This window comes from Colletotrichum paranaense (assembly GCF_030867605.1).
Source record: "Colletotrichum paranaense strain IMI 384185 chromosome Unknown Scaffold_3.1, whole genome shotgun sequence".
Taxonomy (NCBI): Eukaryota; Fungi; Ascomycota; class Sordariomycetes; order Glomerellales; family Glomerellaceae; genus Colletotrichum; species Colletotrichum paranaense.
In genome coordinates this window covers 1,823,694-1,850,277 of record NW_026848961.1, presented here as the reverse complement: position 1 = coordinate 1,850,277, position 26,584 = coordinate 1,823,694, and the positions used below count along the sequence as shown (strand labels likewise).

General features: G+C 52.2%; 12 protein-coding genes across 12 annotated transcripts; 6 read left to right on the top strand and 6 right to left on the bottom strand.

Moving 5' to 3' along the window:
• Positions 1-1,440, top strand: CPAR01_04172 (TTL domain-containing protein; the record flags this gene model as incomplete). Its single annotated transcript, XM_060488453.1, has 1 exon — positions 1-1,440. The coding sequence occupies one exon, from the start codon at positions 1-3 to the stop codon at positions 1,438-1,440; it is 1,440 nt and encodes a 479-aa protein (XP_060352659.1).
• An 818-nt stretch (positions 1,441-2,258) lies between these two features.
• Positions 2,259-2,569, top strand: CPAR01_04171 (uncharacterized protein; the record flags this gene model as incomplete). The annotated part of the gene is made up of 2 exons (XM_060488452.1): positions 2,259-2,500; positions 2,548-2,569. 2 exons carry the CDS (start codon positions 2,259-2,261, stop codon positions 2,567-2,569), a joined length of 264 nt encoding a protein of 87 aa, XP_060352658.1.
• A 1,160-nt stretch (positions 2,570-3,729) lies between these two features.
• Positions 3,730-6,011, top strand: CPAR01_04170 (uncharacterized protein; the record flags this gene model as incomplete). Its single annotated transcript, XM_060488451.1, has 2 exons — positions 3,730-4,020; positions 4,074-6,011. 2 exons carry the CDS (start codon positions 3,730-3,732, stop codon positions 6,009-6,011), a joined length of 2,229 nt encoding a protein of 742 aa, XP_060352657.1.
• Positions 6,012-6,180: 169 nt separating this feature from the next.
• CPAR01_04169 (uncharacterized protein) lies at positions 6,181-6,828 on the bottom strand (the record flags this gene model as incomplete). Its single annotated transcript, XM_060488450.1, has 1 exon — positions 6,181-6,828. One exon carries the CDS (start codon positions 6,826-6,828, stop codon positions 6,181-6,183), a length of 648 nt encoding a protein of 215 aa, XP_060352656.1.
• A 604-nt stretch (positions 6,829-7,432) lies between these two features.
• On the top strand, positions 7,433-9,852 carry CPAR01_04168 (uncharacterized protein; the record flags this gene model as incomplete). The annotated part of the gene is made up of 4 exons (XM_060488449.1): positions 7,433-7,454; positions 7,507-7,593; positions 7,645-9,704; positions 9,760-9,852. The coding sequence occupies 4 exons, from the start codon at positions 7,433-7,435 to the stop codon at positions 9,850-9,852; spliced, it is 2,262 nt and encodes a 753-aa protein (XP_060352655.1).
• Positions 9,853-10,160: 308 nt separating this feature from the next.
• On the bottom strand, positions 10,161-11,403 carry CPAR01_04167 (UDP-galactose transporter; the record flags this gene model as incomplete). The annotated part of the gene is made up of 4 exons (XM_060488448.1): positions 10,161-10,280; positions 10,341-11,165; positions 11,249-11,278; positions 11,338-11,403. The coding sequence occupies 4 exons, from the start codon at positions 11,401-11,403 to the stop codon at positions 10,161-10,163; spliced, it is 1,041 nt and encodes a 346-aa protein (XP_060352654.1).
• Positions 11,404-12,396: 993 nt separating this feature from the next.
• Positions 12,397-13,534, top strand: CPAR01_04166 (glucose N-acetyltransferase; the record flags this gene model as incomplete). The annotated part of the gene is made up of 2 exons (XM_060488447.1): positions 12,397-12,642; positions 12,716-13,534. The coding sequence occupies 2 exons, from the start codon at positions 12,397-12,399 to the stop codon at positions 13,532-13,534; spliced, it is 1,065 nt and encodes a 354-aa protein (XP_060352653.1).
• Positions 13,535-15,509: 1,975 nt separating this feature from the next.
• On the bottom strand, positions 15,510-15,816 carry CPAR01_04165 (uncharacterized protein; the record flags this gene model as incomplete). Its single annotated transcript, XM_060488446.1, has 2 exons — positions 15,510-15,649; positions 15,714-15,816. The coding sequence occupies 2 exons, from the start codon at positions 15,814-15,816 to the stop codon at positions 15,510-15,512; spliced, it is 243 nt and encodes an 80-aa protein (XP_060352652.1).
• A 1,924-nt stretch (positions 15,817-17,740) lies between these two features.
• On the top strand, positions 17,741-21,199 carry CPAR01_04164 (major facilitator superfamily transporter; the record flags this gene model as incomplete). Its single annotated transcript, XM_060488445.1, has 6 exons — positions 17,741-18,190; positions 18,248-18,321; positions 18,371-18,477; positions 18,529-19,589; positions 19,655-19,807; positions 20,429-21,199. 6 exons carry the CDS (start codon positions 17,741-17,743, stop codon positions 21,197-21,199), a joined length of 2,616 nt encoding a protein of 871 aa, XP_060352651.1.
• Positions 21,200-21,581: 382 nt separating this feature from the next.
• CPAR01_04163 (uncharacterized protein) lies at positions 21,582-23,186 on the bottom strand (the record flags this gene model as incomplete). Its single annotated transcript, XM_060488444.1, has 1 exon — positions 21,582-23,186. The coding sequence occupies one exon, from the start codon at positions 23,184-23,186 to the stop codon at positions 21,582-21,584; it is 1,605 nt and encodes a 534-aa protein (XP_060352650.1).
• Positions 23,187-24,382: 1,196 nt separating this feature from the next.
• Positions 24,383-24,541, bottom strand: CPAR01_04162 (uncharacterized protein; the record flags this gene model as incomplete). The annotated part of the gene is made up of 1 exon (XM_060488443.1): positions 24,383-24,541. The coding sequence occupies one exon, from the start codon at positions 24,539-24,541 to the stop codon at positions 24,383-24,385; it is 159 nt and encodes a 52-aa protein (XP_060352649.1).
• Positions 24,542-24,943: 402 nt separating this feature from the next.
• On the bottom strand, positions 24,944-26,153 carry CPAR01_04161 (HD domain-containing protein; the record flags this gene model as incomplete). The annotated part of the gene is made up of 3 exons (XM_060488442.1): positions 24,944-25,520; positions 25,594-25,771; positions 25,832-26,153. Coding segments are annotated over 3 exons (1,077 nt in total), but the record flags the coding sequence as incomplete, so codon positions are not given.
• Positions 26,154-26,584: the final 431 nt, after the last annotated feature.

The window sequence follows — 26,584 nt, the reverse complement described above, 5'->3', positions numbered from 1 at the left end:
ATGCACGCGTATGTCCAACCAGCCAGTCCTTGGCTGTCGGAACCCATCAAGTCCTATATCCGAACGCACGCGCCGGATGCCAAGTTCATCGACAACTTCGATCATTTCCCGACCAACTCCAAGACAGTCTTCCAATTTTGTGATGGTTGGGACTTGAATCGGAACTTCAAACTCTTGAACTCAGCGACCACGAGCCTGATCAACGCCTACCCGAACAGCGACGCTTTGGCTCGGAAAGACTATCTTGCCAGGGTTGTGGAGTTGTGGATAGCCAAGAGACCAGAAAGCATCCTCAAAAGTCATGTGCCCGCTACAGTCCGTCTATCGTTAGACTATGCCGAGTATGTCGAGGAGTCTTTGACTGCTGCAGACGACCTTTCGCTTCTGTATTCACTCGAGGCAAATGAGAGCAAGCCCCCATCAGAACGCGACTGGTGGATTATGAAGCCGGCAATGGTCGACTGTGGTGCTGGCATCAGACTGTTTAGCACAGTAGATGAGCTTGCCGATCATCTCGAGCTTGCAGAGTACGAGGTTGAAGAAGAGGACGAGAGCATCCTGGTATACAAGAGTCAACAACCTCTCCCAGATACGACCCTATGTTCAGAAAAGGGCAACCCGGACTTCTCGCCAACACTATCTACACCTGGTCTAGACTCTCTTGATGTGCTAGTTACTGCCACAGGCGCCTTGTCGCTAAAGCAAAACTTGGAAGCGATCCAAAGAAGTCCAAAGCCCCAGTACCTTTTCAAGGAAGGCGGTCGTATTCCGTCAGCCCAGATGCGCGAGTTCGTCGCTCAGCAATATGTTGTCTCTATTCCGCCGATAGAGAAAAGGAAGTGGCACGCTCGAGCCTACGTTCTCTCTGTAGGCCGTCTCAAGGTCTATGTCTTCAAGGAACTGCTTGCCCTTCTTGCTGGAGAAGATTACGAACCGCCCTGGTTGTACCCAAGCCTCAAATCCTCTCTTACCAACACAGCCCTTCAAGACGAAGATGTTTTTGTCAATCGAGAGTCAATGAGAGACTTTTGGGATGTTCCAGATGATTTGCTGCCCGGTGACTGGAAGGCGCACGTCTTTGAGCAGATCTGCGCCGTTTCCGCGGAGCTGTTCCGAGCCGCTGTACACACAATGGCGGACAAGTTCACGACAGTGGACAAATGCTTCGAACTGTTTGCGGTGGACTTTCTCATAGACTCAAGCGGAACCGCGTGGCTGCTTGAAGTCAATGAAACCCCGGCATTCTACAATGTCGGAATTGCAGGACCTCTGGCACTGCGCTTGATGGAGTCTGTCATCTGTGTGACTATGGAACATATGGGAATGACTCAGCCTAAAGGTCACAATCACACTTCTGCGAAAGAGGGGCTGATTCAAGTATTGGATGAGACTGAGAAGCTTGCGAAGAGCAACATCACGGAGATTCTGCCCGAAAGCTAATTGCAATCCAATCGACTATAAGACCAAATAAGGGATTCTAAATTCCACACTGAAATATTCTTAGACTCCTTGAATCCAAACATACTTTATCGCCTTTTTTTTAAAAAAAAAAATGATATTTAGCCCGGTCATTGGGAACTGGTTTTGGCAAATGTTGCCATGTCTGATGCTTGCATTGAATCAGTTTCGTCGGTGAGGGCAACTTGGGTTAGTTGGAAGGCCGCTCTCGCATGGAGAAATATTCTATAAGAACTACCCCGCTTCGGCTTTCTCATCCTCAATTCTGCATCCCATGCCTGTGCCAAGACGAGCATTCCATATCGCGAAACCTAAGTCGTGATTCAAACCAGGAGATTCAGATTCCAAGTGCCAGGCGATTGCTTTGAGGAGCCATGCTACGCACACAGGTTACTTCTTTTAGTCTCTAGTATGAGTCCCTTAGTATAAGAAAGAGGTTCCATGATATAGGACGATCTGAAGGTGCGCTTGGAGTGGACCTGTCTCGAGATTGTGGCAGGAGTCAAGTTCACCCTGATGTGCTAGGAGCCGCCTGTCAAGTTTGAGACAACCGCGAAACCGGCCTGTCATCCCATTTGTGACAACACATGAGCTTCACGCCCTTGTTCACGCAATGCATATAAAGGCTTCAGGTAGAACAGAAAAGTGAATATTTAGCTTTTGAGATGAGTATCTCATTTCCATAGTTCAGACTTGGCTCGAGTTCAATCGATTTACCTTCCGGCTGGCCCAATCCTCTTTCCTAGCACTGAACCCCCGAAATCTACCATTCCATTTCAACCCCCACAAGAAATCGAATCATGAAGCTCTCCTCTATTTCCTCAGTCACCCTAATCGCCTTTTTCGGCCTTGCTGCGGCCTCGCCTCAGCGTGGCGGTAGCCGACAGCAGCAAGCCGCGGATAGGAAGGCTCTTCAAGATCTCGCCGGGACTGATGTTGACCCTAATCTTGAAAACGGCACTACGCTTCTTTCAAGTGGACAAGGGGAATGCATTGCCGTCTCCGGGAAAGCGGTCTGTTCTGATAACACAGGGGCTACATTGTGAGTTGACAGAGGATGTGGTATTCTGTGGTTGTGTTTACTAACAGCTATGGCAGTAATCCTAATTAAGGGCACATTGTATAAAGATCGAAAAGAAGCTAGAGTTGGGCAATAACCTATTGGAAATACATTCAGCTTTCTTCACGATGACACTCAAATCATCTTGCTGCCGATTGTGGCATGCGTCATCACAACAAGGCACAAAATGCCTGGAGGCGCGGATAGGGCTAGAGAGGGAATCCGTAATAGCCGTTAAAACAAAATCTGCCTACACTTGGGAACTTTCGCTTCGTTTAGTCGAGTCAAAGAAGTATAAGTTGGCTTGGGTTGAATTTTGCTAATTTGCAGACGATCATTGTCTGAACATGTCTCTGTGCTTCGACTCTCCCATCCCTTCACTCCAACATCGGGAAAGTCAGCTATCTGGATGATGCAGAAAGTAAGCTGCATTGTATCAAACCCGAGACACTCTTTTCACTGCTTGAATTGACTCGATCGCAGCCGAGGTTCGACAGTAAAATTATAGACTGGGAATGAAGACGGGAGTAGAAAGGCTATGTACTTGACGAGGGAACCCTATTGAGTGTAGCATCGATAAACTGTGTGGGTTTGTTTTTTGGTTGGTTAACCGTTGGTAATGTGTCAAACTCTAGTGATACGGATACTCGGAGAATAGGTAGGCAGTAACGCCATGATGTACGCACAGACACCCGCGCTCTAATTGATGATCGATAAGGTAAAGTATAGAGATGTCTTTGATAAGTCTCGACGAGTCTTCTACTGACTCTGAAATGTTTGCAAAGCCCAGTCTCTGAGAGCCTGGAGCGAGCATCTTCGTGAAAGAAAAGAAATAGTCCGCTCACCTTGAAGCTGGGACAATGTAATTATACCGCGCATGAGTTGGTGTAAGGCGAGTCGAGGTGGACTAAGGTGAGGACAGGTAGGCCAGGCGGAGCCTTGACGTGCCACTGATAGCGCAGGCAGTCAACCGCTAACCGAGATTCTGGGGACCCCTGGCGCGCTAAAGCGTTGCTGGGCTGGGCTGATCCCTCCACCGCCGTTTCCTCCCCACCATCAACACAACAAATGCGCTGCCTGCATTTGGAACCGATTCAATGCGATACGCGCCTACGTAAATGACATCCCCCCTATACTCCATCCGAAGGGAGACGCAAGACAAGAGTCAACTTTGATTCTTCGAGGCCACTTCTTGAAAGCAAAATGTCGTCATGGCGACTCTGCCACCCAATTCTCTGCTTGCACGGTCACGCCAACCGCGATCGGGCCCGTCGACCAAGACCCTGAGCGCACCCCTCAACGCCTCGATATCCACGAGTACCGCGCCTACCACCAATGCCTCCCTCTTTTTGACCAACCTTCGCTTGTTGGACTTTACCTCGTTCCCAGACTGGCCAGACTTCGATGCGCAGACTTTCTCTGTGCAGAAAAAGCGCATCCACTGCGTAGAATGGGCACTCTACCAGCTCTTTGTGCTCTGGGACCCGGAAGAGGCGCGGAATGTATGTGCAAATAGCGTGTGTTCTGGACTCTGCTAATCTTTGGTGATTTACAGAAGCTTCAACCCTTCTTTCCGCCCCGAGACCATGTTCAATCCATGAACCTACGAGCTGCCCTCCTGCGAAGCCTCGACCAGGCCAAGAAGAATGGAGTCCTCGGACGAGACGCCGTGGTTCGCAAGACCATGCTAGATGAATGCAAAGGGGAGAGATTGGAAGAAGTTCTTGCCGTCTTCTCGTCCGCCGTTTTGAAAAAGATGGTGGCCGAAGTGACAGAAACCGAGCACGAGTATCCAGCCATCGCCCAGCAAGTTGCGTTAGAAAATCGGGGTTACAGTGCCGAACGGACGGAGCTTGTGACTCTTGCGCTTGCTCACAGAGCCTCCATCACCAATGCTATGCGGAAGAAAAATGAGGCCAGGAAACAATATCGCGACCTTGCTGAAGTGTTGAGCCAGAAAGAGAAAGGCATTGCACGGAGGAAAGAGGAAATCAAATCCGCTCGAGAAATAACAAGCGCTCGAGACCTACCAGACAATCTCAGATCGGACACTTGGAGGACGGTGCGAACGAACTGGGCTGGGAATGAGAAATGGATGGAGACTCTTCTCTACGGTGACTCCAACGCCCGGAAGGATGGCCTGTTGTCGGCCCCCTTTGACAGAATCTGGCGGCGCTTGGAGTCTGGCCGACTTACCGAGTTGGAGACGCACGATACAGGGCTTTTGGAGCAATTGGACGACCGTGTCAGGACGCAGAGGGAGAGACTCGCCAGATGGCAGGAATTCCGAGCCGGCATGTCCGGCGAACGACGGAAAGCCAGTACGTCCAAGATGTCACAGCCAACGAGAGCGAAACGTGGTATCGACCTCGAATTCGACTCACATGAGAGCTTGCATTTGGGGAAGACGAGCCCCAAAAGGCATCTTGCAAAGAAGAGCACTTCATTGTCAAGGAATTACTCCAATCTTTTGGATGACTGTCTGGCAGAATTGGCTGAAGTAGGCTCTCTGCCTGTGGTTAAGCTCACCGAGACGTTGGGCCCACGGACTCGCCAACATGAAAAGCCAGATGGGATTTTGGCTACGAGGGAAAGCCTCGGAGACGAGACCATCTCAGAACTCAGCGAATTAGAGGACGATTTGCATGGAACAAACAATCTACCCCGGCGTCCGTCACTGCAGGAACCCCATCTCAGACGTCTCGAACGTCCCGCCATCAGCATTTCTTCCCGCACCAGCAGTTCTGACCTGCCAGCCCCGTTACCTAGCCCATTGCTACTACCGCCAGAGTCGCAAGATGAACTGGCTATCCCTCCGCCGACCCCCCCTTTACCGGACGAAGACGACATTACGGAGACGATCCCTAACCGCATTGCAACTCCGCCCCTGGAAGAACAAGGCGAGGCGGAGGTTCCGTTTGAAAGGGAAGACAGCTCACCCGAGCCACCCAAATCACCAACACAAGAGCTGGCGGACCAGATCTTGAAGGACATAGACGTTGCATCCCCCTCACCTATCAAGCGCTCCAAACCACGTCATACCCTGTCCCTCGCAGAGCGGACGCGGTTGTCAATGGCTCGATCCTCGCGTAACGTCAGATACGACCCAGACGACGAGGAGGATGACACGCTGACCCTGAGACCATCCTTTGCCAGTGCTAATCGCCGGACTGGGGAAGTTACGATTCGCGTAACTGACGAGGACGACCTGGTGGCTCGCACACGCAAGAGCATGGTTGGGTTTGAGGCCGCCCACCAAAGAGCACAACTGGACAGACAAAAATCGCTGAAGAAGTCGCGGCCTCGAGCCCGAACCGAGAGCCAGATCCCCGTCGTTGAGGAGGAGACGATGGAGCTGGACCCCGATGCATCGATACTTGCCGAGGAGTTGATGGCCGTTGAAGACATGGAAGCTGTATTCCGTAGCCGGCCGAGGATCAAGACGAGCCCGGCCCCCTCACCGTCCAGGAAACCACTTGAGAAATCTCTGTAGACACCTATACACACTCTACGCCCTCGAAATGCAGAGTTCAAGCCGCTAATAACACCCCAAGTAACGCATTGGGACAACAAAATCCTTGTGATTTCTACATATTGTACATCTTGTAAACACCATGTGCTACATCTTCTCCAGGGATATTGTCACATGCTAGTGGTCGCTCCTACCAGCCTTGATTCTTGAGCTCCATGACTCTCGCCACTGTTGCCTTGAACCCTTCCTTAAAACGAGCCCTCCATCTCTCGCTCTTCTGTCTCTTGCGCTTCTTTCCTGGGCGCTCATGGAATTTCTGTAATTGGAATTGTCTCTTGATCTTGTTCTTCCTGCAGTTGAAGTCAAGAAGCTTCAGCGCCTTGGCCAAATCCGTCTTGCTGGTAAGGTGTACGGTTCGACCAGTCTGTGGACGTGTGCGCAGGTCGGGCTCTTGCTTGCTTGTGGGGTAATGCTTCTTGAGGAATTCATCCGATTCCATGGCGATGATTTTGGAAATATCGAATGTGTCAGAAGTGGCGTCATATGCGTAGGGACTATCGGACTTCTCCTGAGAAGGGGCAGCCGCGTCTGCGGCCGGCGGCGGAGGCGGCGGTTGGGCGTAGTTCGTCGGGGAGGGCTTGGAGAACAGGCCTTCAAGGTTTGACCGTGAACCTGAGCGAGGGGGAGCCGAGAGGATTGAAGAGGTCGCAAAGGCACGCGGGTGAGCCCATAATGGCTGTCGGAACGCTTGTGATGCATGCAGAGAGGGACTGCGGATGGTGCAGGTGGTGAGCAGTCTTTTGCTCAGCAACCCGATTTCCAACGCCCTTGAAGACATTGGTTAGTCAAGAATCAACAGTAATACAAGGAGAGATGCTCACATTGCGATTGAGTGTCGCCGAGGCCAGGCGAGCACAATGCAAAGGGAATCGATTTGGCGCAGCTTTGGCGATTGACCTTACAATATTTCCTTCCAAAGTCCAGACCTGACGAGTCGCGAATTCAATCAATTGGGAGCTTGTTCGGTGAAGGGTATCTCCGAGATGCCGAGGGGCCCGCCATTGAGTATCGACCAATCAAAGAGCTGTCGCGTTACAAGGCCAATTCGCGTTGGCCTCGCGCCGAATTTTGGAGAGAAGTGGATCAGGCCCTGAGAGACTTGACTACAGAGACAGACCAAGAGCTTCAGTGTTCGACTTTGGAGCTCTGCGTCCCACCTACCGCCACGCCCTCCGCCAGCCTCTGTCTCCCACGCAGACCCTGTCGCCCCTTCCCTTCCTTCGATCTGAGCGGCGAGGTCTGAACCGGAGCATCATCCACAATCTGTTTTTCACTGACAGCATTTCATCTCCGCGACTCAAGCCAGTCTCGCCAATTGCAGAATCGTTGGTTCACGATTCCACATCTGCCCTTCCATCAGCAACCCCGTAGATTTTCCCACCATGTCCTACAATCCTTATGGAGGTGCGTCAATCTTCGAACCCCCAAGCGATCTGTTTCTCACTCATCTCTGCAGCAGGAAACCCGTATGGGCCGCCTCCGACTTATGGTGGCTTCCCGGGGTCCAATGGCGCCCCAGGCATGGCTCCTCCACCTGGTCTAGGTTCGGAATACAATGCTCTGATACCAAGATGCTCTGCTAACCCGTCTTTAGGCCCTCCGCCAGGCATGTCTTCCGCTCCGGGAATGGCACCACCTCCCGGTGTCCAGCAGTCCAACAATGCCCAAGCTAACCGACAAAGCGGCCTGCCGCCTAACTTCCAAGCTCCCGCGAACCTCCCAAATATCAACTTCAGTGCACCCGTCATTCGTCTTGGTACTATAGGTGGCAAGCCAGGCGGCCCTGATGTCGGCAGAAAAGACAGCAATACTCCGAGCGGCGGACGACAAGGATTGGGTATGGACCGCGGGTACGATCAGTCCCGCGCTGCCGCACGCGAGCACATGCAGTCCCTGGTCCCGCCGACCAACGAGGAGAAGTTGAGAACATTATTCATCCATAAAATTCCTGAAGGCGTAAGAGGCGATGAAGGCATCGAATCCATCCTTAATTCTGTCGGAAAACTTCGGAGATGGGACGTCGCTACTTCAGTGCTTTCTGACGGCAAAGGAGCAAAGTTTGGCTTCGCGCAGTACGAGGATGCCGATTCCTTTGCAACCGCTTGCGATCTGCTCCAAGACATCGAGGTCCCCCTGAAGCGACAAACCCCATCCGACAGTGTACCATCGGAAGGCAACTCTTTCGATGGAGTTGAAATGGTCAAGCTTCAAGTCGCCATCGACCCGAACTCTCTCAAGTACATCGAATCTTATAAGGAAGGCAGAGGCGATGATAGTAGTGCCGAATCTCGGACAAAGACTGCCAAGGATACTCTGAAGCAAGTCATCCGGGACCTAGTGTATCCAAAATCCGCAAGCACAGCCGACGGCGAAGGCGATGTGTCAATGAGCAACTCCGGAGAGAACGTCGAGGTTGTCAATATCCCTCTGGCTCAAGATGATGAGCTTGCAGATATCCCTGCGGAGATGAGAGAGATTGTCGCCGCAGAGATCGCAGCATTCAGAGAACGCAGCAACAAGCGAGATCTGGAGCGTCTCAAACGTGAGGAAGAGATGGAGGAGATGGAACGGAACCGCAATGGACCCTCACGGTTATCACGGCTGGATTCTCCGCCGCCTTCCAACACCAACAATATTCCTGTTGGACCTCGTGGGATGCACAACGCGCCCTCGGGCCCCAGAGGACAGAACGGGTCCCGCACGACATCATTCGTGAACGGAGGTATTTCGAATGCCGAATTGTCTATCAACCGCGAAGACGAAGATACGGAGGCCGACGACGAGGAGATCTATCAGCGGGAGCTCTCGAAGCAAAAGTCAGAGGAAGAAAAGATGTATCTTGAGGCGGAGCGAAAATGGGTCAACAGAGAGCGTTCCCGTGCTGCAGCCTTGGAGAGAGAAAAGGACCGTGAATTGCAGGATGAGGAGACGCTGGAGAGACGCGTACAAGAGCAGCTTGAACGGGAAAAGGCCTGGGATGACGAAAGAGAAGCGTCTAGAAAGAACCACTTGTACTACCGCGACCACGCGGGCTGGGTCAAGAAGCGACAAATCGAACGAGCCGACGAACAAGCCAGGGACGAGGCAGATCGGAGGGCTGAAGAGGACGAGCGCCGGAGAGAGGCTGCAGACATGGAGAGGGCGCGCGGCATGGCCGACTCCTTCCTTGACCAACAAGCCCATGAGATGGAGCAGCGACAACAAGCAGCCGCCTCCGCACCAGCGCCCTTCAAGTTATCGCTGGGTGCTGCGGCTCAGCGCGCACAAGCCCAGCGCGTGGCTCCTCAACGACGGACTGTTGCTGAGGTGGAGGGCCTTCTTGACGATGAGGAACAAGACAGCACAACGAGAAGACAGCTTATCCCCATCCAGTTCGAGCCTACGACTGCGGCGGATAAGATGACCGAGGAGGAGATTAGCAAGGCTGTTCGTGCTCTTGCCCAGGAAATCCCGTCGGAGAAAGACGGCCTATGGAACTGGGCTGTGCAGTGGGACTTCTTGGACGATGCCATCATCCGCGACAAGCTCCGTCCGTTTGTAGAGAAGAAAATTGTCGAGTATCTAGGCGTACAAGAGGAGATGCTTGTCGAGGTCGTGGAGGAGCATCTTCGGAAGCATGGGAAGCCTTCCGAGCTGGTGGAAGAGCTTGCAGCGGTACGTATACCATGCCCCTCTCTTCTCTTTGTAGGGTCCCTAACACTTACCGCAGGCATTGGATGACGAGGCAGAGGATATGGTCAAAAAGTTATGGCGCATGGTCATCTTCTTTACGGAAAGTGAGAAGCGTGGATATCCAGCATAGTCTAGGCAGTCCCTATTGTATTTTATCGACATTCCGGCGGCAGCACCATTAGCTGCGCTCTTCGAGGAGGGCGGAAGAACCATCTCAGCAAAGTGCTGCTCCTTGGCCACAAATGCGGAAAGAAATGTGAGCGAGGCCGTAAAGGCAACTACTCCCCCGAGTTCACGGACATCAGGGAACTCACTCTGTTTACTAGAATATCCGAAGTGGTGAAACCATCCATGGTCTCTAATCCAGAACCTCTGCGTTGTCGAGTGAGATGATTAGGAAGAGAAGCCGTAGGCCATGAATGTACGTGTCATTAGTCATTAAACTATTGATCCTTCTTTAGGTCGTTCGTCACTGTCTACTTTGGAATCAACAGGCATTTCGGTCTTCCAGAGAGATCCGAATACGCCTCCTAGAACCGTTGCGATACCAGAGTACAACTACAAGCCAGTCAGTTCAAGGGTTCGGAAATCTTAGTCGAGGACTCTTGGTGTTCTTACCTCAAAGCTCAATGCGTGAGGTGACGAGAGTAAGGGAATCGTCGAGGCTGACAGGAAACCCAAACTCTGGGCATAATTTTTGGCAATGGTGCTCGATACACGGACCGCCCAGGAGACGAGAAACCCTCCCATGGCTTGCAACAGAACGAAATACCAGACCAGCGTCGTGTAACCAAGGAAAAACCCTTTGGTGCTGAAGTCTGACTGCCACAAGAAGCCGCCGAGTGCACATAAACAGCCGTATGCCGCCAGCTGAGCGTTGCGAACCATGAAACTACGTTCTGATGACTTCAGGACAGCTTCCATATAGACACCAGCGAAAGCGCTACAGCAACCAGCCACCAGCATGGCGACAATTCCGAAGGCCCTATCTTTGCCTGCGTCACTGCTGTTGACATCGCTCAATGACGACGGTAGAGAACCGACCTGTACCATGACTATTCCTGCTGCCATGATAACCAGGCACAGCCATTGATGAGGGTGCAGTGTCTGTTTCAGGAGGGTTTTGCTGAAGATAGGTGTCAGGATGAGCTTGACTTGCGACAGCATCAGGTACGGCAGAATGCTGAGGTGGTAAGCCCCAAAACTCTGGCTGGTGGCCGAGAGCGTGTACAGGAAAGCCGGTATGGCAGCATTGTCATGGCCGCTCCGCACGTAATCTAAAAACCCGGAAGCAACTGCCGAGCGGTCTTCAGTATTGTTGTAAGCCCAAGCAGCACCGCCGAGGGAGATGAACAACTTCAAAGCCTCGGAAAGGACAACAGCACTGAGAGGCTCATACCGAGCGGAATTGCCCTGCGGGCGGCTCTGCACCTTGTGCTGCAACTAATTATCGATCTCCATCAGTCATGTTCTAGTTGTCCATGATTGAACTGCAAGTTAGGCGCAGTCAAAGGCTGTCAACTCACCAATATGCTGGCCGCATTTTGACAGACGAGCTCCAAACGTTCTGTCAGATCTTGTCCTCGCCAACAGGCAATGGGGTATGGAAACTTACCATCGCAAGAACAACGCCAGCCGTGATTCGAGCGTATCGGCGACGCGCAAAGTTGTTTGGCGCCATAGCACCAGTATCCTCCGTTTCTTCGAATACGCGGTGATCTTATGTGTTTTCCACCGTGATTGTGGCCATTCTGCTGTTCTTCATTTGGATACTGGCAGCAACTTTCCTACCGCGTTCACCGCGCCGGAACCACTATCCGAAAGTTGCGGTAGCTCAGGGACATAGCGGGGGCCGACTCTTTCGTGTTGTTGACTCGGTAATCCGTGATTCATATTGACTCACTCTCCACTTCATAACTTTAAGCCAGGGGGACCCATCTCACGCCAAAATGGCGACAGTTAAGCCAGCCCAGAAAGGGTGCTGGCAGTTATGCAACATTTGGTACCGGGAGTTGAGGCCGACGTACACAATCGATACAATATTTTTAATGGATTCAACATCAACCCAATCAAGTTGTTAGCCCTTAAGAAAGCTACGGCATTGATCAACTAGCACGTTTCTTTCGAATCACGATGGCCTAAATACACTGACAGCTACCGTCCTGATGGCTTGGTTTCGGTCTCAGTCCCGGGCACTCCGCGTCAATGATAGATTTGCGCTAGCAACCACCCTTGTCGCCCCCCAAGAACCCCCAAGAGACTAAGACTGTCATTCATCCCTAAACGGGTGCGCGTCCCACCCGTCTGACATTTGGGCCATTGGATACGAGGTCTTTCGCGCCAGGAAGCCCTGCCTCAACCGCAGTGCTTCACGGTGAAGATTTACTTTTCCGAGGTCAGCGGGAAATCGTCCCTCATGCCGTTAGCCTCCTTTCTTGAAGAGGAGGGGCATCGCTGCAGCCTGCACCAGGCTCAAGTAAGGAGGGTGGTATCCTAGGCCATGGAACTGTTCCTTTGGCGCAGGTTAAGGTTTTCGTAACTTTTCCCCTGATTCAACTTCTCTGTTCATGGACGTTGATTGAGAAACGGTAATCAAATCCCTACCTGAGTCTCTATCCTTCTGTGGTATCAAGTGGGCTGTCAACTCAATCCATCTTCCACCTCGTCGTCGATCATGTTCATATCGACGAAGCGCGCCGTTGCGCTGACTTGCGGCATTTTTGTCTTCGTTCTTTTGACGGGCTATCAGTCGATCAAGTACAATTTCATACCAAACCCTCTACAAAATGTCCTAAAGAATGGCACATTCAATAGCTCGGGCTCGCTTGCAGAGCTGAAGCCATTCTGGACTACCGAACAGCTAGAACCTCGATTTGCCTATGTTCAGTATGCGACGGACATTCACTACCTGTGTAATGCAGTATGTCTGCCCCATGGCTTTCTAGGTGGCGGCGTGATACACGGGTGACCTCTTGCTAATGCGAGACAATTAGGTGATTAACTTCAATCGCCTGCACCGCTTCGGCGCAAAACACGACCAGGTCCTGATCTTTCCCAAAACTTGGGTGGAAGGGGATTCAAAGGAGGCCAAAGCTATCCAGACCATCCAAAAGGCTCTACCGGACCTCGTCCTGCGGCCCTTTGGTCTCCTCACAACACACAAGGGAGAGGCAACATGGTCCAAGAGCCTGACCAAGTTCCACGCCTTCGATCTTACAGATTACACACGAGTGTTAGCCTTCGATTCCGATTCGCAGGTCTTGAACAACATGGATCACTATTTTCTGGCCCCAATGGCAGCCGTCGCCGTCCCCCGCGCCTACTGGCTGAACGAGAAGGATACGCCCGTCGTCAAGCAAGTCCTTGGCTCCCATGTCATGCTCATCGAGCCCAATAAGTCGCGGTATGACAAAATTGTGAGCGAGGCGCTCAAGTCCGGGGATTTCGACATGGAGGTCATGAATCACATGTTCAAGGACTCGGCCATGATCCTCCCGCATCGTCGACTTGCACTTTTAACCGGCGAATTCCGAGCCAAGGAGCACCAGAAATACCTTGCGCCCGACGACGACGAGGAATGGAACGCCATGGCCGAGGTATCAAGAGCCTATCTGGTCCACTTCAGCGATTGGCCGTTGCCAAAGCCGTGGCTCTCCCGTTCGGATGCGCAATGGAAAGCTGCCTTGCCGGACTGCCCCGACGACGAAGAAGACAAGCCTGATCGACCCCGGTGCGCTGATCGGGTTATGTGGGAGGGATTTTATGAAGATTACGAAAATGACAAGAAGAGATACTGCAAGTCTTGGTTATGATCGCGGCACACATACCGGTACAGAGTATCATAATTCAGAAACTTGCGTCTCAGCCGAGTTATAAACGATCTCGTGTGTTTCGGCCAAGGACAACAACGCCGACGATTGAACGCCTCGGAAAACTCCTCAGGGCTACCTCAGAGCGCTTTTAGCCATGGCATATAATCCACTCGTGAAGCATTGCTAGCGGGCGGGCCGCGGCATCCGGTCCTTCCGACTTATCCGGCACATACGGCGCAGAAGCGGCTCGGGCATGCCGAGCTCCATGATCACTTACTATCAGAGGCTCCACGACGGGCGAAAGGGTGGTCAACTGGGCCGTGCCAGCCAGCTCTCACAGTCTTTCCGCCTGATGGTCGGAGAACAAAAGGAAACAGGCATGTCGGCTTGCCAGATATTGCGAGGATATATACCCATGCTCGGCATTCCATTCCAGCTGGCAAACGTTGCTCGTAGGCTCCAATTTGCCAATTTGGCTGCCATTAGGACTTCTTCCAGCAAAACACGGCAAAGACTGTAATCAGTTAGGATGCCGCGAGAGTCTAAGCGGTGGATGCGCCGACGGGAGCTCCTAGCAAGGATTTGTCTCCTGAGAAAGCTGAAATAAGTAGTCTTGGCAGGAAAATAGAAACCCTCAATAGATATAGAAAAACATAACTGACTATTTACCACAATCAAGCGAGCATCGTTCGCGTACTCTTGTGCTCATCGTCCGAGGCGTGCCGCGATGCCCTGATATGCGACCTTCAGACCCCATGTTGTATTCAGCGACACTTAATGCCGGTACATGAGCTTTCTCGAACACGTGCCTCTTTTAAGGTATTTAGGCATTGCGCTACGCCCCAGACTTCTGTCATCAGATTCTCTTCTACCGTTTTACACGATAGCATGTCGACAATCAAAAGTTCTGCATGGCTTGACAGCTCGACGTCTTATTCGGCTCTATGGTGCTCTTTCGGCCGTGTCTCTATTGGAACCGATAGTTGCCAAGTCCTAGTGTTGGAGACGCAGAGTCCAGATGATTGAGAGAGGATTTCAATGAGCAGTCCGTTTTCTCTGGCAAACTGCATTATTGTTCCTTTAGCCGGTATTCAGGGATCTTGCCATTGGAGCCTAAGTTTGGATTGCAAACCTCAGAACTTACCGGAAAAGGTTGGATGTACCGAGGGAGCGATAACAGCTATGAAACCAATACCAAGCTCTAGGCTGACCTAAAGCTTAATTGTAATGTCGAGCGCTCCGAATTTGAAGTGATTGTAGGTCGTATGATCGCAGCTGTTATGGAGTAGAAAGCACAGCAAACAAGACTGATGATGAGTATCCTTTCTGGGCATTCGCATCATTCCAAAACTGGAATCGGCAAACTCGAAACTGGTATGCCAGTCATCACATCTGAGAATATGTCACTAAGCTAGGAGGTACTGGTCAACAAATAACTCTAACAGTCTGAAGAATGCGTAACTAGGAAGTTCAGGGTTTTATAGAGACGTCGATCATTGTGGGAAAGGTCGTACAGTCTCAGGTAGTTGGTACGGTACACAAGTTGAGACTGTTGTTTGATGCGAGTGATTTCAAAACCTGGATTCACTCGGTGAGTTTGCGAGAGTCTCAAAAATGGAATAATGAAGACAAGCTTCGTCTTCTAACCCACTTCAGCTTGCTATATGGGGGTTGATTTCTCAGACTTAAAGACCAAGGCTAGGGAAACCCTCTTGACAGCCACGACATAATGATGGACGGGAGTAAATGAGTTTGTGAGTCAATATTCTATAGCTAAGGAGAATATCGGTGAAGTGACAGGGTAGAGGCTTTGAGCTCTGTTTAGTAAGACTTCACGAAGCTGATCCACTCGAAGATTTCTCGTATCGATTCCGGCTCAGTCTTTCTCTGCTCCCCTCAGAACCCCTACAACATATGGAAGGCTAAAAGTTGTCGGACTTCTCAATCCAACTAAGCCCACTCATTGAGTAAACGCTTAGTTGCAAGTAGGGTTGTAGGTAATAGCGGGGTCATATGACACGCAGCGGTTATTGCCGCAGATGGGAATATAGTTGCAGCTGGTCAACGAGCCACAGCAGTCGTCGTTGCATCTGGCATAGAGTCCTGTGCATCTCTCTACAATTTCATAGCTTGATTAGGGACAGATATACAACACGAAGGGCGCCGTGTATTTACTAACTTTCAATGGCAAAGAGTGCACCGGCGTCAGCGTTGGGGGAGGATGGCACTGCAGCAGCCAGAGAGGCAAGGCCGAAAATGGCGATTTTCAGAGTCGCATGCATCTTGATTGAAAAGTGTCTTGGTCGTAAAGAGTGTTGGAGGTGTCGAACTGAAGGTAAGTAATTTGTCAATTATTGTCTGATGAGGGAAATCATGCATGATGGTCAAAGGCGTCAAGGCTAGTCTTTATAAAGACTGCTGAAAGGCTGTAAAGTGTCGGAGTAGATACAGTCATTCGTATTGTTTGTATCGCTTCGTACGTCGTACAATGTTGATGTTCTCCCCCTGGAACCCACATAGTAAGGTTTTGCGGTCATCCGCGGGATGGATTATTGATATTCAGTTTTCCCGGAAATTGCAGATATTATCTCGGCTAGTCAGATGTATACAAGAAGAGGCTTCGGTTGTGGTCAGTTGCGTGGGTCGCCCATACAATAGAGTGCTCACTCCTCTCCCCATACTACTCTACATCTGCAGTGTCCTCCAGAACATAGCTCGCCCAGCCGCGGATATGGTGCTTGGGGCAAGTATGCAGAGTCATCCCGCCGGTTTATGGGGACACTAAGGGTCGGAGGTGATTAAGTAAACGGATACTCCGTACTGTTTACTTTCCAGTGTGTTTAAAATGGACTATTCATGTTGAGTTGTTTGCTATTTCAGGGCATCGCAATAGGCGCAGACTTGTCACCCATGCGCATGTCTCCTTTCTCCTACGGGGTTTTAAAAGCCCATTCTTTATGCGTTCTGATTGCAAAGCAACTGAGAGGGAAGGCCAGGAAAAGCGGGAGTCAAGACCCAATCTAAAGCTGGAACAAGCGTATGTCAATTGTCAAGACACGATGAGAACTTGGGAGGTGGGCCGAAGGCTTTGGCTACGGACTTGCGCAACATGCCTTTGTCTCCCAATCTTGCCAATATCGATTGAGAGAATTCATATTTTGTCAAAGCCAGTCTAAATTCCATCGCCATTGGGCGTCATCAGATAGAACATGCCACGATCCTCACGGAATTCGAAGTTGAAACACTTGCAGCCCAATCTTTGGATGACGATCCCACGTCTGTTTCAATTTCGAGGACTCAAGTGGTTTAATTATCCGAAGTAAGACAGAGGAATCGGAAGATGAAAGAAGCCCGGGGGCCGACCAGATTAACACAACTTGTAGAATCCAAACAATCGGCTCGTCGCGACGCGATCTAAGCCGGCGTGCACACACACGGTTTCGGTACCGGAGCGGCGATCGCAGAGAACAGCAGAGTTTCAGAAGTCTGGTCAGCTGTGTTGATGAGTCAGTGAAACATAGTTATCCGGCGAGATCCGGCTCCAACTCACAACAGCGCAAATTGCGGCATGTCGCACTGGTCTGGAGGAGAGAGGAACAATCCTCGGACTGGGATCCAAGCTAGGGATGCCATTTGCTGAGAATCTCCACACGCGGGTGCGTTTTGCAGCGTCTCGCAGAAAAAGAATTGAAGAATCCGTAGGCTCTGTCGTTGAATTTGAGTCGTCCGAGTAGTTTTTGGTTCCCGGGAAGGCAGCAAATATGGCCTTGATTCCACCGGTTACCGCCGTCCTATCGGCCGTGTGGGGACCCGAGAAGTGTCCGAAGTCGCATGGCGCCGATGGCGCAATATGTCGCCATACCTGAGCCCCAGCGCCGGGCGAGCCTGCATCCTCTTATCGGCAATTTTTGTTTCCCTGTCAAAGAGCTTTTCCTCAGATGCCCATTGACTGACTGATATGGGAAATGGAAAACATTGGGTATGATGCCGGGCTTGATTGGCCAATACACGGCGTTGCCTTCCTCCCCAGTGCATGGGAAACTCCGAGTGCCACACCGGACGCATGGCATGGTTGTCCACTGCGGATCTGAAAAGGTTCATCCCGGCTGCATCAGAGTTTTGAAGAGCCGATGACACCTTCCTTTTCTTCCATCTGCTGGCTTGCGGCTCTGTGATTCTCTCCTCCACACAACCAAATCGATCAGCATGACGCGCTCAAAGACATTACAAAGTGGTGAAGGAACACAGAGGGTAGTTGACGAGAGGTCGCCTTTGTTGTCGAGTACTCGACGGGGGTCGAGTTCGTCAGGTGAGAGCTCTTTGACTTCCTCGTCGTCTAGCGCAGACTCGGACGGCCAATACCTTCCATGGCATCTCACACGGCCGTCAGAAGTCGTCGATTCGAGCGTCGATGTCGAACAAGTAGCACCCGTTGCAACCGCCAGCGATGATGCAAAGCTACAAGCCAGAAAGACCTCGACTTGGGCAGTTGTCAAGATCGTGTCTATCCTGCTGGTTGGAACTTTTACTGCGAACGCCGATGGCTCTTTGGTGATGGCAACGCACCCAACGATTGCCTCTGAATTCGATGATCTCGAAAACTCCAGTTGGCTCTTCGTATCTTTCGCGTTGGCAGGAGCGGCAACTCAGACTTTGGTTCGTCATCCTTCCCTACCTAGTTCAAGTGAGTCCATTCACTAATACGGCGGAAAGTATGGCAAGCTCAGTGACATTTACGGGCGGCGTGCCCTCCTCATGGTGGCTTATACCTTGTTTTCCGTTGGGTGGTAGGTTTGATCAAGGTTATCCGTATGATTGTCAACTGACTGTTCACAGCGCAATGGTCGGCGTCGGTCGCACAATGTGGCAAGTCGTGCTTGGACGGGTCATTTCAGGATCTGGTGGCTCAGCATTGAACGTCCTCGGGCTGCTCTTGGTGACAGGTAAAATACGATAGAGGACCCTTGATGGAAGGACTGAGCTAACCTTGATAGATCTCGTCCCACTCCGTGACGTGGCTGCGTGGCAAGCAGGTATCAACCTGGCCGCAACAGTAGGACGAAGTCTTGGTGGACCTGTGGGAGGTTGGCTAGCCGATACCATTGGATGGCGATGGTCTTTCCTCGGCCAGGCACCCATTTTCCTACTTGCTGTCTTGCTGTGTTGGTTTTTCCTGCCAAAAGGCAAGCAAGTGGGCAAGAGTGATGAAGGTGTTGAAGCAAGCGGCAAGCCCATCAACGGCAAAAAGAGCTCTCTAGCGAGGATCGACTTTCTTGGCGCTGCTTTATTGGCACTCTTCATCTTGACCTTTCTCCTCCCGATTGAGATTGGAGGTACCAAGATACCTTGGAGCCACCCGCTCATCTTCGTTCTCTTTGGCGTAGCTGTCGTGTTTGGTGGACTCTTTGCCGCCGTTGAGGAGTGGTGGGCTAAAGAGCCAATCTTTCCCCTGGAACTGTTGAAGCATCGCGACATTATCTTGACGTACGTCATTAGCGGTGGGCAAGTCGCAGCTCAACTCGGCCTCATGTTCTCCGTCCCGCTCTATTTCCAGGTGACACAGCGTGTCTCTAACACTGTTGCTGGAATACATCTCTTCCCCGCTGTCTTTGGGAATGCCATCGGTGGCGTCCTTGCTGGATATCTGATCAGAAAGTTTGTCAATCCCGAAGATGCAAGTTGTTTGGAGCGACATGCTGACTTGCACAGAACCGGTCGTTACAAATCTCTATTGATAATTGCGACGATCGCATCGATGTTCTCCTACTCGCTTTTGCTGCTTCGGTGGCATGGAGATACAAATGCTTGGGAGTCGCTTTACATCGTACCTGGTGGGTTTGGGGCTGGCCTGGTACAGTCGGCGGGTTTCATCAGCATTCAAGCCGCAGCCAACCCCAAGCACAAGGCCGCAGTGACGTCGGGAATGTTTTTGACATTCCAAATCGGCATGATCCTCGGCCTGTCATGTGTTAGTGCCGTCATGATGGAAACGATGAGATGGCGGCTAGACGCATTGCTGGAAGGCATGGACCTCAGCGCAGTTGTGCGAAAGCAGGTAAGCAGAGAGGCCAGTCGATGATTCTCTCAAGCCGTCGCGGACACTCACATGAATTGGGGTAGATTATCGCAAAAGCGACATCGAGTGTTGACTACATCGATCATGCGGATGAAAAGGTTTCAGCAGCCATCGTGCAGGCGTACGTCGAAGGTTTGGGATTTAGCCACGGTTTCTCACTCATCTCATCAGCGCTGGCACTAATCGCGGCTATTTTCGTAAGAGAGCATAAGTTGTGATGTAGAGCATTGGCGGAGCATCGATTGCTCATGTAGAGCCATGAAATTTCCTGGTCTGCGTACCTAGAGAGTCAAGGTAGACTCTGGCGACATTGTATGTTGGTATAGAATTTGAGTAGAAGAGAGGAAGAGCTGGGTTTGAAATGACATTGGATCCTGTGAGGATGCAACTCCAGGTGCACAGTTGACTAGAAGCTTTTACACCATGTCCCAACACTGTGTGTCCCTTGATAAGTGGGCCGTGCACAACACGTTTTTGTGGCCGGAGTATCTCGGTGAATTCTGAGCGGCACCTCGTCTCATCAAACAACCGCCGCGGCAGCATTGAGGAAGACCTTTTTTACCAGAATATAACCAGCCATACCGTCTTCCAAGTACCTAACCAGTGAAGAAGGAACCGGCGATACTCCTACAAAAGTTTGAAATTCAGAGGAAGCACTGCAGTCTACATCAGTTCAGCCACTGATACCTGGGGCCCCTTCGTTTGCCATTCCGACCTCGCCGTTGCCTCATCACCACTACCTCCAGGTGCCGTTATAACTACCGACATCATCATACCAGAATTTCTCCCTCAGGACATATGATATTCGTTACGTATAGGAATCCGCAATCATGCCGCCCAGGCGTTTGCGTCTCGACTTCTCCGCCGCTGAGCTACACGCCTTGGGGATAACACCCGACATGGACCCTCGCACGTTAGTAGAAGTGCTCCAGAGACTCCACCAGAGACTACAAACCAGCGTCCAAGAGGCTTCAGTACAACCACGGGAAGAGCAAAAGAATCCCTGTCATAACTGTCTTGACCGCTATCACAAGACGAAACATTGCCCGTTACCCTGCGGCCACTGCGGCCAGGCATGGCACAACGTCGCCGCCTGCACTAGCTCCAAGCGCAATCGTTGCCGCTGCAGCCCCTTTCCCCAACGACACCTCGCCAAGCAATGCCCCAAAATGTGTACGCCGGGCGAATGTCCCACCTTTCATATGGGCGATGGGATCACAGCCATGATGTGCAAAGCCCGCTGCTGCATGTGTGGTATCCCGGACCATGCCGGTCGCGATTGTCACCTCAAGAAGTGCCGCTGCGGAGGGCAGCACTTGACAGTCGACCACATGCCTATGGATCGACAGTGCGTCGTGGTGAGCTGCCCGCGATGGTTCTGTGCCAAGCATTGCCAGGCCTGCGAGGCCGAGCTGGAGAAGCTCAACGATGAGGTATGCCAGAGCTGCGGCTCCAAGCAGGAGATTCGTCCATCTGTGCCGCGGTCGCACCAATGGGCGAGTCCTGATTTTGAATATGTGGATGCAGCGTTGGCATGGGGCAACAGCAAGTATGGCAAGGCTATATTTGGTAAAGATGTCGCATTTTGAAATCAGTATTAGGAGGAAATCCCGGGCGCCAAAGAAGCACAACGTGGCTTACGATAGAGAGCCTCAAGTTGTCACGACCAGCATTTCAAGCACAGTTTATGACTTCGCTGCGCTTGAATAGTGGAGCTATACAACCTATTAGGCTACATATATCATCGAATAGACCCTTGCTATTACTAAACTCGAAGATCTCGAGCTGGAAACTACCTTTGCAAATCTAGACCCGAGGTAATGTTGGGGTCCTGTCAAGAATGCCGCATGTATGGTGGATGGTATCACGCGACGAAATCATCCTTTCAACTCCCCGCCAAAAAGCAGACCTGCCCAGATGTGTGTAAAGAACCTAGCAAAACGCCCTCCATGACCATTAAAGTACTCTCTTTCAGTCATCCTCCCAGCCGCATCCATCGTCATCCACCTCGACCTTGGTGCCAAGAGCCTCCCTGCCTTGGCGAATCATCTCCTTGAGCCTCTGGTTGAAATCATTAATCCTCGCATCGGTGTCATGTTCATCTTTGATTCGTCTGGCTGCCAACTTCTTGGCTTCCACGTCGAGCCGAGGGCTCGCGCGGATGGAGTCCACCCCGAATTCCTTGAGTTTACCGCGAGGTGATGCTGCTGAGGCACTGCTATTGGAGCGGCGATGCGAGCGTATGGGTGGGCTCATTAAAGATTGTGCCGGTGACGGAATGGCACTCTGACGCCGGGCCGAGACGGTCGTCTTCGCGAACGGGTTTGGGCTCGAGCCGGCAGACTGCATTGGAAGTGGGATTCGGCTCGGCGAGGGCCCGGTCAAGGTCCTCGGCGGCTCCGGAGACCTCACACTAGCGAAGCTTGCTGGTTCCTGATATGACAGTGGTGCGGTGTCCGGAGCATTGTATTCGTGGCTAGCCGTAGATTGGCGGCGGTTGTGGATCGGGATCGAGCTGAGACGAGGCTTGGGAACACTAATCCTCCGGCCTGTGACTAGGGAAGGGCGCATGTTGCGGGATGCTGGTCGCATCGATGCCCTCGAAACTGGCCTATTGCCTGGCGCTGACTCGTCCACCACAACCCAGTTTCGCAACTCATCATGATTCCCAGCACTCGTCTGTCGGCGTTTTACGGCGGGTCGCGAAGGTGTGGCCTCGACCTCGACCCCAACCTCGGGTTCGGGGTTCAGGGCCTGGTCTGGCTCCCGGGCATACGATGTGAAGAGGGGCTGAGGGAATCCTCCGGGCGGCGTGGTATCTCCAACGGGGGTATCCAAGTTTTGGGGACTTTGCTGTTGTCTCCATTCGTATTTTTCGTTGAACTTCTCGGATGGTTCTAGCTGGGGCGCAGACAAAGTTGAGGTAGCAGCTGAAGAGGGACGGATGCTCTGGCCATCAATGGTATAAGCCTTGCCACCCCCAGCAGAGAAGCCAATGAAGGCCCCAGCCTTGCAGAATTCCCAGACTTTGCCTACGACCCCACCAATAGTGTTGAACGCAAAGCGACTCCAGCCGCCGGCGACTGGATGGCTAGGCTGGACCAGTACAGTCGGCTGGCCTGGAATAGGCGATTCCATCTCTTCGTGTGGTCGTTTTGATCCCAAGGCTCTTCGATAATCGCCGTCTGAGTACATGCTCTCATCCAAGTTACCGTTGTCGTAAGGCGTGTTGACGCCGGCACCAGGTGTCTCGAGCTGGCCAGCCAGCGTGTATCGGGCTTCTCGGATCGGTAGAGGTGTCTCGTGTTTAGGGAGTTCGCTCGAGCTGTCTAGATTCATGTTGCCATCGTTCCATTCATTCAACGGAGTAGCTTCGCGGGAGGCATTGTTGCGCCGTTTCCTTTTTGCCTGAGCTGAAGGTGTATTTGCTTCGGCGTGGTAGCTATTTGCTCTGGCGAAACAGTAGGAAGAACCGGCGGAGGGGGAAGTGGGTGGTCGGAAGACGCCAGGGTGAACTCCGGCGGGTTGTGCGTCAAAGTAGGTACCGGGCATTCGGTACTGGGATGTGAAGGCCATGGTGTAGGTCGGTACAGGCGTCGGAGGCCAGGGCGACGGAACAAGGGATCTCGAAGGGCTCACGGGTGAGGCAGGGTAAGGAGTTGCGGGAACCACGGCAAGGGGTCGGGTGGAAGCGGTGACTGTTGTGGTGTTTGTGTGGTGATTCACAATGTCGCAAAGCCTAAACGAAAGCTCATGATCGATCCGGAAGCTAAATCCCAGGCCTGAATCTCGGGTGTCGGGTGGTGTGCAGAAGACGAGTCGTGGTGCGCTGGCTCGTTGGTTGTTCGTCGTGCAACAGGCCGTGCGATGGCTGGCAGCAGGCGAGCGCTGTCAGATGGGGGAAGGAAATGCTCGAAGATGAAGCGAAGAAGGATTCCCGTGTTGACAATGCGCGCGTGCTTACTCGGCCTATGCGTTGATGTGTCGGCAGGCAGCTGTGGTCGGGTTGGAGAAGAGCGGCGCGGTCAAGTTGTTTTTTGGGGGGGTCCCTGGGGCGAAATAGGTTGGGTGACCTGGAAAGTAGCAAGGAACAGCTATGGGCAACCAACAAGCTCGGTCCTGGCGTTGGGGAGAGCTTCGAGTGCCGGCAACAGCCGTTGATGATGAGTGTCTTGATTGGATGTCGAGCGTGTGTCGGTCGGTTGGTCTAGACCCTGAGAAAAAGTGACGGCGCTCAGGGTGACGTCGAGTTTGTCATGCGCTTCTTTGGAAGAACGCAAGGGAAAGGAAGGTATCAAGGGAATAGGTAGGTACCGAAAGTCTGGAGATGTGCTGTATAAGGTAGAAATGGTTAGCCTGTACTTGTAGGTACGGATACTCCGTATCGGAATAAAAACCAACGTCGATCGATGCAGATGGTAAAAAGAAAAGAAGACGCGATGAAGGGAAGGCACACCGACAGCACAATAATTGTACGGAGTATCGGCCTGAATGTATGCGTATCCGCCGCCAGTCCCTGAATCAAAAGTTGACACTAAAACTCAGACGAGGCGAAGAGGGATGGGAGGTTGGCAAGGAAGGATGTTGGGCAAGGGGGTTTATGGAGGTGCACCCGTTTTTTCTTTCTTAATACAGTGAGCCTAACAGTATAGCTGCATATCGTGTCATCTTGTTCCGTTCGCTTTGCCTTTCCGCACCACCCGGTGATGCACGTCTGTCAGTGTCAAGCTGACATTAAAATTAATATTTCTCAGGGTCTCGCGACGGCTCCTTCAAGGTTCCCTGCACTGTACCTTTCCCCCGGAAAATCCCAGGGGAGGGAAAAAAAGCCAGCCTCTTTTTTTTTTTTTTTTTTTCTTTTGGTTAAGCGAAAGGACTTGTAGCTGTCTCAAAGAAGGAAGGCGCCATCGGTTGCTGGGGTGGTTGATCATCTGAAGGTCCAAGTGCGTGGCTCAGCAAGAATGTAAACAGAGGGGCAGCACAACAGGGCCTGCCGTCGGTATCGGGAAGTACTCACACCCGGGAACCTCACGCGTGACGCGCATACTCCTTAATTCATATTGATAAAATCATCATCGTTGGCCTAGCTTTTCTCTAAGATCTAGGTATCATCTATCATATGCTACATGCAACACCATGCAATGCAAGCAACTTGTGCCAGGACCCGTAACTCGATTTTCCCTCCGCGATTTCAGAGTCTGACCTTCGCAACGTAATGGCGTCTAGGTTCAGGGTAGCCAACACCGCTGGCAGGTTTCACAGTCCCACGTATCTGTACTCAAGTACGGAACCACTGTGCATAGCGCTCATCAATCAACTATTCGGCGCGTGCATCATTTGCGCTCATAGTAATCATCTTGCTGCTGCCGCCGGTCTTTCTGGACGCCGCCTTCGATACCATCCTCGCCGTGGACATGCTGCTGGGTGCCCCAGAAATGTTCGCGCTCCTTGAGCAGAGCGTCCGCCCATTCCTTGGTCTCGGGTAATGTGAACTTGGTCGCGACGTATGCAAATTCGCCCAAGTCAAGCTTGCCCTGGCCGCGCTTCTCATACTCCATCATCTGGAGAAGCAGCTCCATCTTGTCCAGATCGTGTACGTAGTGGCTGTTGAGGGTCTGGGAGTCCTCGTACTCTTGCCAGATCTCGCGAATCTCGGCACCTGGGATACCGCCGTAGACACTGCCAAGAAGGTTCTTGGTAATAAAGTCCATCGTCTCCGCCTCACGTCTGTTCTTCTCGGGCTTCGCCACGCCATCGACGGGTGTGATGTCTCCAACCAGAGACTCGGCCATGTCGTGTATCAGGCACATCTTCATGCAACGCGCGAGATCGAGACGGGGCGCAAGGGCAGGCGGGGCGAGCATTGATAAAAGGGACATGCGGTACATGTGGTCAGCGATAGATTCTCCTCTGTCAAGGCCCTTGCGTTAGCGAACATCGACATCTGTATACCTTGCGATGATTTGCGACGTGGGGTACCAACCTCGCGATGCCAAAACGGCGCCAACCCTCCCGCTTGGTTGTCTTGAGGCGCTCAATCAGATGGAAGTAAGGGAGCGGTGAGCCGGCGTCCGCAGGTCCTGCAGTGCCTGGAGAGATTTCAAGAGCCTTCTCAACGGTCCATGTTCCTTCAACTTTGGGGGTTTCGACGTGACCCAAATCTACGCAAAGGGTCAGCAAAGGATGGCAAGAGGACAGCCGCGTAGGCCCAGTGAACCTACTCTTGATGTCCACCTCGCCATTGGTGCTGGAGGCACTTTTGTTGCTGTGGGGAGCTGCGGAAGACATGATTGTGAAATCGCTCGGAGATGTGAAAGGAGCTTTATTGTATGTCTGTTCTCGTTTCGCGGAGGACGATTGCGACAGAACAGCTTTCTCGTGGAGCGGGGCAAAACACGCAGAGTGCAGGGAGAGAGTTGGTGGACGAAGCAAGGCAATTATCGCGGGGTCCGTTGCTGGCGCTAAAGTGACGGACTGAGCCCAATGCAAGATGACTGGTACTGGCGTGAAAGGACAAGAAGCGAAGAGAGACCGAAGGAACAGGCCTGACTGATATCAGGAAATGGAATGCGAAAGTTGGGAAAGCGCAACGGAGGGAAACAGAGAAAAAAACAGATGGCTAAAGCGCAGAAAGGGTTCTCTCCGTTCCTGCCTGAGTTTGCTTGTCTTTCGTCTTCCAAGGAAGGGACATCCCAGCTTTACCACCGTCACAGGCAGCTAGCTACCTACCTACCTTAGGTACGACTGCAAGCAACCGGCCGCCGCCTGCCTTATCGGCTCTTTCGCACTCACAGCCTGACAGACGGCAAGCGGCCCCGACCGAAATGGAAAGGAGCCAATCCGTCCACCTGCCCTTCCATGAAGCCCGGCCCCACCCACATTGTGCAACCATTCAGCGGCCCGCCATTTGCGATCCCTCCTTGACTGGCTTCTCATCTCAAGTTTCCAGATAAGACAAACATAAATGATGCACG